General features: G+C 39.0%; 1 protein-coding gene across 1 annotated transcript in view; it reads right to left on the reverse strand.

Annotated features, from left to right (window-relative positions):
- Window positions 1-933: 933 nt before the first annotated feature.
- The window catches only part of LOC311622037 (phospholipid-transporting ATPase ABCA3-like), a 107,089-nt gene continuing 95,991 nt past the window's right edge, over window positions 934-12,031 (reverse strand). Inside the window, exons 10-12 of the mRNA XM_084882737.1 lie at window positions 9,957-10,135; window positions 7,960-8,094; window positions 934-1,896 (exon numbers count right to left, since the gene is read on the reverse strand). Of these exons, the coding sequence (XP_084738863.1) occupies window positions 1,867-1,896; window positions 7,960-8,094; window positions 9,957-10,135 (344 nt within the window). The 3' untranslated portion in view covers window positions 934-1,866. The remainder of the gene's footprint in view (window positions 1,897-7,959; window positions 8,095-9,956; window positions 10,136-12,031) is intronic.

The following is a 12,031-nucleotide window of genomic DNA, read 5'->3' on the forward strand; positions in this document are numbered from 1 at the left end:
TAAACAAACGACTTTGGACAGGTTTTTCATGAAACCATCGGCCAAAAAGCAGAAAATGGATGAAGATGTGCAAGATTCGGTAGACTCTACTTAGTCTGTCTTAAAATTAAAAAAATGTGTGTTTTTTTTAAAAAAATTATGTTTTTAGATGTATCTAAATAAAAATAATAACAAAAATAAAAATAATAACAAAAAATTTATCTTTTTTTATGTCATCTTAGCATATTTTATGCTACAGAACGAATTATTTTTTTTAACATGTATTGTTATGGGAAAACGCGTTTCACATAACAAACTTTTCGCATAACAAACTTCCTCCTGGAACGAATTAAGTTCGTTGTGTGAGGCACCACTGTAACTACGAAGTATGTCATTTCTAATTATACATTCGACTACTGTGCGTGTCTAGTCCCAGTGTACCCACTATATGCCAGACAAGGACCAGAATTCCATTATTACCTAGCATGCATATACCCCTGCTCTCGTAAGAGGACCATGGTGATATTTTGATCTCTGAGTATGGTTACTCAAATAAATGACTAAAGTCCCTTTGCAAAATGTGTGTAGTCATTATCGTGTACATTTTCAATGATGTTACAGAGTGTTCCACTTAGCAACCCAGCTCTTCCTTCGGTCAATGGGAGTCCTCAGCTCTGAACACTGGAAACTGTGAAAGAGACCACTAATTTGCACTGGGCACCTGTCCTCAACTCTTGATAATCTATCTTTTCTTTTTTTTATTTGTATGGCTTGAGCAATACCCTTGTTGGCTATCCATCTATCTTGTCTCAAGAAAACTGTGATTTTTAAACAATCATTTGTGGATTAGATGTCCCAGACTGGCACTCCATACTTGCCACTTATTAAAAACCAATTGGCTTTGATTATTTTGGAGTCATATCTCCATTGCTATCAGTGAGTCCAGTTCTTTTTTTTTTTTTTTTTTAATATATTTTATTGATTTTACACAGAGAGGAATTGAGAGGGACAGAGAGTTAGAAACGTCAATGAGAGAAAAACATCAACCAGCTGCCTCTTGCACACCCCCACTGGGGATGTGCCCGCAACCAAGGTACATGCCCTTGACCGGAATCGAACCCGGGACCTTTCAGTCTGCAGGCCGACGCTCTACCACTGAGCCAAACTGGTCCCGGCAGTGAGTCCAGTTCTGTTAAAGTAGCTTCTACTTCCAGCAGTTATGTGATGCTGGTGTTCCTCTCACTACACATTTCTTCCTTATTGCTTTAATACATGTCTTCTGGGCTTACCAGCGAAGCATAGACATGTAGTACATTAGATGGGTGGGACTGGTGCAGGGTTTCTCTGAGGCTGCAATCACGATGACAACCAGGGCTCCCGTCATCGGAAGGCCTGACTGAGACTGGGGCACTTACTACCAAGTAGGAATTCTTACGTTTGTATCGGTTGTATGGGAAGCCTTCGTTCTCATCCATATGAGCTGCTCCACATGGCAGTTTGAAAGGCATGGTGGCTATCTTCAGAGCATGATACTCAAGACCAAAGAAAAAGTTACAATGACTTCCAAGTCCTGGATGTCCCATTCTTCATTTCTACAATATTATATATTCAATAAAATTGAGTCAGCCATATTCAGTGAAGGAGGGGACTGTCCAAGGATGTTAATGCAAGGAAGTGAGAATCGCTGGAAGCCATCATGAAGGCTGCCAACAATTATTCACCAGATGTCTGCAATGATTCATATTCTTCCCAAACATGCCTTCAACTGCTCCCAGTTCCACAAAGTTTCAATCCTTTAATAAGATAAGTTCAAATTCCAGGGTCTTGTCACCTAATCAAGTCCAGGTGTGAATAAGACTTCTGTGGTCAAGTTTCTAGAGAACACTCCTAAAGTACAATTACTTCATAACTGAAAGCCTGGGAACCAAAGAGACATGAAATCTATCATCCCCCATCCTTCCCCACAAATCCAACATAAATGGTAGTATACATATAGGTTACACTGCACACATTCCCACCAAAATAAGTGGAAAAGATTGAAATCCACTAATTGGTATGTTGACAGTTCCTTGATTAGGTCTCAAAACAAGAGAATCCTCCTAGAAGGCTCTTGGCTCTTCCTCAGGTGGCCAGCTCTGCCTTCAGAATCATGCTTCCATGAAAGGCAGTTGATGTCTACAGCTGAGTTTTATTTTTAGCTTGCTTTCTATTTTTAGATTTTGGTGATCCAAAGTCCTCTTTTTACTTTTTACTATCTCTGTCTTAGTATAAGCTGCTGATATTTCTTCTGGTAAAGTTTTATTTAAAACATTGCACTCACTCTAGTGACAATATCCAGGCCCACAAATAAATTTGAAACAATTCTTCTCTACCTGTGGTTTCTGCTGAGGCTCCCACAATGCTGTTTGATTGAAAAGCTCTCAGAAGCACTGCCTTAGATCCTTCTTCTATCTTAAAAGCAAAAGGTTTTACTCACCATTTGGCTTCAACGTTATATAATGTTTTTCTGACAATGACCTGGATTTTCTCCTTGATTGGAAGCCACTCCTTAATTTCAACATCACTTGCCATCAACAGAGACTAATAACTATCAAAAACAATACCTGTCTCCTTTATGTTAAACAGTACTTTCTTCTGCTTCTCTTTCCTCTCATAAACTACATTTTACTTAAGGCAACAGAAATGCAGGCAGTTCCTTCATTAATATGCCTGAAAATATCTTTAGCTCAAACAGTTCGTGAGGTACATTTTCTTTCTATTTCCATGTTATTGCAGGTGATGGTATCTATATATAAAAAAAGCCTACTATGCTAAGTGTCCTTACCACTTTTCAACCAGTTGCTATGACATGCACTGACCACCATGGGGCAGACACTCAATGCAGGAGTTGCTGTGATGCACACAGAGAAATGACACCCTGGACCTACTGCCACAAAGCAACACTTGGCTTCCCCCAAGTGGGACACAGGCCCCGCCACCACCCCGGAGAGACAGCCCACCAAATTGCAGCCTATGCTGCCATGGCATGAAATGTGGCCTACAGCCCAGCCCAGCCCACAAAGGATGGCTGTGGGTGCTGATAATGATGTCACAATTTTGTTGACATCCTAAAGTTGAAATTGTCGACAGAATATGTCTGAAGACCAACTATTGCCAAAACATACCTCTGAGGCTGAAAGAAAGTGGCGTCCTCGACAGAATATGTCTGAAGAACAGTTATTGACACATACTACCAATAGTGGTAGAAACTGCCTTCATAGCAAATATGAGGTAAACAAAAATGAAATTATTGAACACAGTTGTGGCAGAATAACTGTTACATCTCAATTTTGCCTATCCCTAAATTTCTCCAATGAAAAGCCATCTGAAGGAAAATTTACTCAATGTTGTAGCAAAGGCAACATTTTTTCCAAATGATATGAATTTTCCAGAATACCCAGCACATTTAAAACAATTAATGATAGGGCCATGGAGAAGGGCAGGGCTGGACTACCAGAGTGTGGAAGAGACTACTTTTGTTGTTGATAAAGTGAGCAACATTGTGAAAAAGCTATAGAAAGTGCTATTGGTGGCAACACCTATCAGCACAGCAAAGTCAATCAGTGGACCACAAATGTAGTAGAACAAACTTTAAACCAACTCACCAAGCTGGGAAAACTATTCAAATACACTGAGTGGCCAGATTATTATGATCTCTAAAAGCATAATAATTGGGCCACTCAGTGAGTATATACGTATTAGAGGCCTGGTGCATGAATTTGTGCAAGGGTGGGATCAGGCCAGCCTGGCCAGGGGGAGGAGACATGGATGGTTGGCCAGCCTGCCTGCTAGTGAAACTTCTGGTCGAGGGGACAATTTGCATACTAGCCTTTATTTATATAGGATACACACTGAGTGGCCATATTATTACGCATTCAGAGATCATAATAATCTGGCCACTCAGTGTATATTGCTTTCTCTTGAGTTTGAAGAGCATGTGTAATTAAAGTTGTAAATACTTCATCACAAAGGAAATTAGTCAAGCACTCTGAAAGTGCTTTTACTCTTAATATGGTGTACAGGGAGATATTAGAATAAGTTTAATCAATTTATCAAACATTGTTTGTATTAACATTGTGTTTATATCATGTTTTTGTTGCTTTCATATCATTTTGTTGTTTTTATGTCTTGTTTTTGTTTTCTTATCAGGTCTTTGTTGTTGTTATATCATATTGTTATTGTTTGTTTATTAATTAATTTATATATTATTTTCATGTACATTTTAGTAATTTTCTTTCACCTCTGACTCTTCTATTATAGAGAAAGGGTGAGTAACTATTTATCCTAATTAATTTCCTTTCATTGTGTAAGAATTTGTGCACCAGGCCACTAGTTGTTATATAATAGGAGTATTCTTTCCTCCAGTTTAAACAGCAGCTCCTCATTTCCACTAAGTCTTCAGTGGCAGTCACCTCCACTGGGCTTTTGCTAACAGTCTGTTCTAGGCTCTTTAAGCTTCACCAACACTCTCTTCAAGGTTCTTCCAGCTTCCCTCACTTCCCAATTCCAAAACTCCCACATTATTAGTTACTTGTGATGGCAGCATCCTACTTCTAGGTGCCAAATCTATTTAAAGTTTATTGATGAGTAATAAGTGACCCAAAACAAAGAGGCTTGAAGCAACAATAAATATGTATTTTTGTCATAGTTTCTGGCCTCAGAAATGCTGAGCTGGGCAGCTTTGTCTCATGGTTTTTTATTTAAAACGTCATCTAAAAGCTTGATCAAAATTGAAGGATCCACTTTAAAGTAGCTTACTCACAAGGCTAGCAGTCGGTACTAGTTGCTGAGAGAAGGAGTCATTTCATCCCATGTGAGACTCTCTTCAGTCATTTAGGTGACTGCTTGAGTATCCTCACAAGTTGGAATCTGATTTCCCCTTCTGTGACTTAGCCCTGGAGGCAGTCTGTCACTTGTGTAGTGTTTAATTCTACAGAGCCTACCAAATGGCATGAAAATCAAGAGATGTGGGTCACTGAAAGTCCTCTTTGAGGCTGCCTAACACCTTTTGTGACATCACCCAAGTTATATTCCCAGTTGCCAGAAGGAGGTGTGAATTGTCTTGTGGGGCAGAGGCTACTGTATCATTTTTAAGGAAGAGAGAAAGAAGTACTAGCCCCTAAATGGGGGGAGTGTGCCATTTTGGCAGGCTGAGGGTTCAGGGGGAATTGAAACACAAGATTTTTGCATCTTACATTTCCTATCCTATGTCTCTAAGTTATATTCCTTCACAAGAAAGACCTCACCCCATCCTAGGATAGCAGACTTGCTTAATTAGGCATTCAACCTTCTGTAGAGCTCTGCTGTTCCTATGTTTCAGAAAAGGGCAATGTTCTCAGCTCTTGTGCTCTTTGGTTTCTGGAGAGAAAAATATTGTCATATGCTTCCTGGTTATCTCATCAGATTTTAGCTAGCCTCTAATGGGTAATCTCGTATAGCCTTTCATTTGCCCCCTCCAGTGTATCAGTTCCCTCAACAATATCCATCCACTTCCATACTCCCTATATTACTTTCTTCACATTTTTTTTCAAATGCTTGAAACATGACACCAAAGGAAAATTTATTTTCCCTTAAATACCATCCTAATTCACCACATATTGACACTGTGCTGCTTCCTTATACTAGAGTCTACCTTTCATCTTCTCATCTGCTTTCTCAGTTGACTCAGGTACAGATAATCACCAATGAGATTTTCTGGAAAGTACACCTTAAGATAGGAGTTAGCATCCAGGAAGTATAGGTAAGATAAAAATTTGTGTGTATGAATGCTCTTGAGATCAGCACCTGTGTGCGAATAGGAAGAATGCAGATTTGGGAAAGAGAAGAGTTGGCTTGTTGTATAGTCACAACAAAGACAACCTCACAAAAAAATGGGCCTCATTTTGTGTGAGGTGACTGTTCAGCTGAGGTTATTGTTGGGAGGGTGGCCAGCATCCACAGTAGCCATGTTTTCAGAGAAAGAAGATTTAATATTTGTCCTCACATTCTTCCAAACAACTAAAAAAAAGGCAACACTTCCCAACACATTTTATGAGGCCATCGTAACCTTGATACAAAACCTGGCAAATATAACAATAACAAAACAAAACTACAGATTGATATCTCTCATGAATACAAATGTAAAAATGCTGAATACTGGAAAATTGAATTCAATAATAATTTAAAAAGATAAAACATCACGATTTAGAGGGCAAGGATAGTTCAACATACACAAAATAATCAATGTCTTACACCACATTAACAAAATAAAGGATAAAAATCTTATGATCCCATCAACAGATGTAGAAAAAGCATTTCACAAGATACATCCATTCATTATTAAAACATTCAATAAAATTAGTATAGAAGGAAAGTACCTCAACATAATAAAGGCCATATATGACAAACCCTCAGCTAATATACTTCATAGTGAAACATGAAAGCTTTTTTTCTCTAAGATCAGGAACAAGACAAGGATGCTCACTCTCACCTCTCTTATTTAACATAGTACTGGAGGTCCTAGCCAGAGAAATCAGAAAGATATAATCAGTCAAGAGAAAAATATAAAAGGCATCCCAACTGGGAATAAAGAAGTAAAAGTATCACCTTTTGCAGATTACATGATTCTGTATATAGAAAACCTAAAGACCACCAAAAAACTATTAGAAACAATAAACAAATATAGTAATGCTGTAGAATACAAAAAATATATATACAAAAATACATTGCATTCCTATATATTAACAATGAAGTTTCAGAAAAAGATATGGGAAAAATTTCTTTTATAATTGAAACAAAAAGAATAAAATACTTAGGAATAAACTTAAAGTATATGAAGGACTTACACACTGAAAGTATTGAAGAAGATACAGAGAAATGAATAGATATTCCATATTCATGGATTGGAAGAATCAGGATAGTTAAAATGTCCATATTATTCAAAAACAGTATACAGATTTAATGCAATCCCCATAAAAACTGCAATCGCTTTTAAAAAAGAAACAGAACACAAAATTACCAAATTTGTATGGAACACACACACACACACACACACACACACACACACACACACACAAAAGCAAAAGCAGAAAAACAAGTAGCCAAAGCAATCCTGAGGAGCAAAACACAAATTTTGTATTTGGCTCCACATAACCAAAAGAGAGACCTGCATGTAGCACACTAGAGTACAAACACCTCCAAAATTAACTGAATTTGCATGGGAAGATCTGTGATTCCCAAAGCTGTAGGGTTAGGAACTCAAATTAAGGTAGGTAGACCTTCAAGAGGCAATGTATTGCCAGTAAGTATACAGAATACCTGTATGCTACATGCCTGCAACTGATCCAGATAGATTGAGAGATACAAGAATTCCTCCCCTGAGAGAGGAGAATACAGATAGACAAGTGCAAAACCTTGTGAACAGAAATTTGATCAGTGATTTTCACCTTCTAGATCAGTGATTTTCGCCTTTCATCTCATGACATACACCAACTAATTACTAAAATTTCTGTGGCACACCAAAAAATATAATTCTTGCTGATCTGATTAAAATAGGTGTAATTTTGATTAATTCACACTGGATGGCTATTTTTGTGTGTTGGCTATGTAATTTTTATTTGACAATCTAATAAAAAAGAGATAGCACCCCTAAATAATCACATTTTAAAACACTGTGGCACACCAGTTGAAAATCGCACTTCTAGACCCTACGTTTTAAAATGAATATATTAATAGAAGTCCACAATTATAGTTTACAGAAAGCCTGACACTATTTTGGAGAAAGGAGAAAATTTGATTATATTTTGTATAAGTTTTATTTATATCTTTCTCAAAGGAAGTAAACAGAATGCCCATAACCTTTTATCATGTGATCTTTTTCTTGGTATTTCTAATAGCAAACATTTACAATGAATTGTAAACTAAGTATCAGTTTCATCAAAAAAAGAGATGTGTGAAAAATACCTTGAACAAATGTTGGATCTGGATACCTGCCACCAAACCAGTAGGTTCAACTTCAAAATACTTGGTTTCAATTTTCTCATAAAATTTCTTTGTTCCATTTGTTTTCTTTGTTTTTCCCCCAAACCAGTAAGAGTGCTAAGAGAATAAAATGAAATCATTGAAAACATTACTGAAGAAAAAGCAGTAGAATGTCATTTAGCCTGCTAACCTTTATATTGACATAGGCACAACATTTCTTGGGATTAAGTTTCAGAACTAATTGGCTATAATTTGAACCCCCAAGGCATAAAAGAGATGACTCTATCCTACATAATAATATGCAAATTAACCATCACTCCACTATACCCACTAGCCATGACCACCACCCAATCAGAGCAAATATGCAAATTAACCCCAACCAAGGTGATGCCACCACAGAGAGCAGGAGGGAGACTTGGGTTTCCTCATCAATGGAGGAAGCCAAGCTTTCCAGACACCCTGGCAGGCCAAGGCCTCCACTCAAGGGTATAAAGTTTCAATTATAGAAGATAAATAAATCCCAACAGAAATGGCAGCAGCCATAAAGCTGCAGAGAGCAGGAGGCTAGGGTTACCCCTGGCAATGGAGGAAGCCAATTTTCTGCAGCCTGGCCAGCCCAGGCCTAAAGTTTTAATTATAGAAAGTAAATAAATTCCAACAAAAATGGCTGCCACCACTTTGGAGCAGAAGGCTTGGCTCTGCTCCAGGCTACAAAGTTTCAATTGTAAAAGATCTAAATAAATTCCAGATACTTGGATTACCAGCCTGAAATCCACCACAGGCCCCTCATCCAGGCCACCTCACGCCCCAAGGGACCCCAACTCTGAAACGGGACACCCTTCAAAGCAAACCAGCTGGTCCCTACCCATGCACCAGGCCTCTATCCTATCTAATAAAAGAGTAATATGCAGATTTACCATCACTCCAACACACAATATGGCTGCCCCCATGTGGTCAAAGATCCTGCCCCCATGTGGACACAAGATGGCCACCACAAGATAGCCAGCAGAGGAGGAAAGTTGAAAGGGACCAGGCCTGCAAGGGAGGGCAGTTGGGGGCGATCAGCCCTGCAGGGGAGGGAAGTAAGAGGTGACCAGGCTGGCAGAGGAGGGAAGTTGTGGGTGACCAGGCCTGCAGGGTAGGGCAGTTAGAGGCAAACAGGCTGGCAGGGGAGCAGTTAGGCATCAATCAGTCTGGCAGGGGAGTGGTTAGGGGGTAATCAGGCTGGCAGGCAGAAGTGGTTAGGGGCAATCCGAAAGGCAGGCAGGAAAGCATTTGAGAGCCAGCAGTCCTGGATTGTGAGAGGGACATCCCTCAAGGGGTCCCAGATTGGAGAGAGTGCAGGCTGAGCTGAGGAACACCCCCCACCCCGTGCATGAATTTTGTGTACCAGGCCTCTAGTTTAATCATAAAATATCTGAGAGAAACCAGAGGAAATCACTGCAAAATGAGGTCACAGCAGAACATATTACCTCACTCCACCATATCTTCTCTTAGCTATATGTAAGCCAGTGATAATAAGAGGAAAAAAGAAGGGAGACAAGATGTACATGCTGCCCATTTTGCTATGGCTCTAGCTATGAAGAAATTTGGCTAACCAAATGTGGTGAGCGCCATGATATAGAACATAACTAAACTTCTCGGTGTTAGTACCCAAAGACCCTATATTATGCTAACTTCTTATGCTGGAGTTTAATCCCTTATGAAACACTAGCATGCAAAGTGATGGATTATTAAGAATTGTAAAGTTTTGGATGGCAGGCCGTGAACTACAGGTTACATATGCAGTAGAGGCTTTCTAGTGTTTTAGGAAAGGTTAGTGAATTCATATGCCTCAAGTAATTAGAATGATCCTTTCACCTGACCTATTGACTCAGTTATAGACAGGGGAAATTAACTACTGCTGCCTTTTATATAAATTACAAATCATATCCATAAGGACTGTGGTCTCTCTCAATAACAGAAGCAGTACAACTCACCAGCAAAAAGAAGTTCCATGGCTTTGGCACACCATACTCTCCGGGAAAGACAGCTTCTACGTACCAAGCCACAAGGCCATACAAGACAGCATCAAGTAAAAGTATTCCCAGTATATAGGCAAAGATAAAGTTATCCACCGTGTTTGGTGAGAAGAGGTTCCTCCATTTAATTCCAACTCCTAAGAGGTAACAGGAGACATTAAATTTAGGTGGCAACTGAAACAAAGTTATTTATGTGTATCATAATGAAAGAGTGAAAAAAGTTTATGTTTCCTAGAGATTACTATTATATTCAACTACTTTATTATACTGTTAGAATTTAGGACATTTGAGCAAATAATCATGTAATATGCCTCCTACTATAACAAAGACAAACGATCAGTAATAAAATAAACAAAAATAAAACATACTAAAATGTCAGGAAACTAAGTTTTATGAAAAATAAGCAGACCAATAGGTTTAGACCAAGCATGTCAAACTCACAGCCCACTGGCTGCATGAGGCCCACAATGAATATTTTCATGACCCAGCCAATATAACGGTATGTAAGAAACATTTTAACAAAAATTTCGTAACTTAATTTTTACAATATCCTGTTATACATAATTAATGTATATCATTAATAATGAACTACAACGTTCACTAATGACTGATGACTATAATCGTGTTGCATTTATTTCCCTTACACACCTTACTCACAGGCAAACCATTTCTCTCCACTAATACTAGCAGGGAATATTTTAGTAGCCAATTGCTACATCATTAGTCTTGGATTGACCAGTTTGGTGTGCACAACAGGAAATATTTTGCTTACGAAGAACAAGAAAAATAGGTTTATTTGTGTTATGCTTATTAATTTGTGTAAGTATTCAGTGGCTGGTAAGTTAATGTTCATGAAAAAATATTAATTTTTATTAAAATGTTCTATTATTTTATGTTAACAATGACTCATTTATTTCAGCCCTTTGTATTCGGCATGTCTCTATTAAAATAAACCTATGTTTCTATGAAAATTGAAGCTTTTGTTTTTTTGAGGCCCATGTAAAGTTAAAACTTGTTTATTTGACCTGTGTTAGCCTTTGAGTTTGACATTCTTGGTTTTGACAGTGGCTCCTCTCCCCACCACATCTTCATACAAAATGTTCATTGACATATAGGAAGTGGTTATAGGGTTAAGCCTCAGACTGACCTGCTGGCAAAGTCGCAAACAAGTCCCAGCTTAGAAGGCACAGTCCTCTAAGCATAATTAAGCTTGATCTTGTGACTGCTCGCTAGATCTTTCCTGAGTAGCTAGTGGGCTGTGGGAGGGGCAGCAAGTGCTGCCAAAACAAGTAAAACTTACAAGAACACTGTACATTACCTTGTTTGCCCCTGACTATAAATAAAGCATCAGCTTTTCAATCTGGATCTGTTCTGAGGCCTCAGCCAGGCACAGAAGATCCACCTAGACCCAGCTGATTCTCTTGTCTATCTTTATTCTTCATCCTTCACCGCCCTCCCTCTGGCTCGCCAAACCCTTGGCTGTGCTGGCACAGCACAGTGGCGCCCAATGTGGGCTGAGTTCGCCCCAGTGGACTCAATGCAGACCTGCGTGTGAGGGAACTGCAACTGTCAGGTGAACGGAGGCCCTGAGGCTGCCCACACAGTGAGTAAGGTAGGGGTGTAGTACTGGCTTCGGGTAAAGCATGGGAAATTCAGGCTCACAGGGAAAGAATGTATGCGTATCTATGCTTAAGGCTATGCTCCAAGCAAGGGGCTGTTCTGTGAGGTATGAACATCTTTTCGAGTTTTTGGATTTTGTGAGTAAAACCTGCCCATGGTTTTCTGATGAAGGGAAGGTAAATATAGAGGCGTGGGAGAAGGAAGAAAAACAACTTCACAAACATTATATAGCTGAAGATCCAGAGGAATCTACTTTCAATCTGTGGTTCCTGATTCAGGACTGTCTAGAGCCCACTCCAGAAGGGAAGTGGAGGAATGGGCAGGGAAATGCAAATCTTGGCCAAATTGTGTGATTAGTTATTACTTCGGAAAGCGAAAAAATAAATAAAATCTGTCTTTATCTATTAAGCATG

This window comes from Pipistrellus hanaki, assembly GCF_964339955.1.
Source record: "Pipistrellus hanaki genome assembly, chromosome: 4".
In the NCBI taxonomy this organism is placed as follows: Eukaryota; Metazoa; Chordata; class Mammalia; order Chiroptera; family Vespertilionidae; genus Pipistrellus; species Pipistrellus hanaki.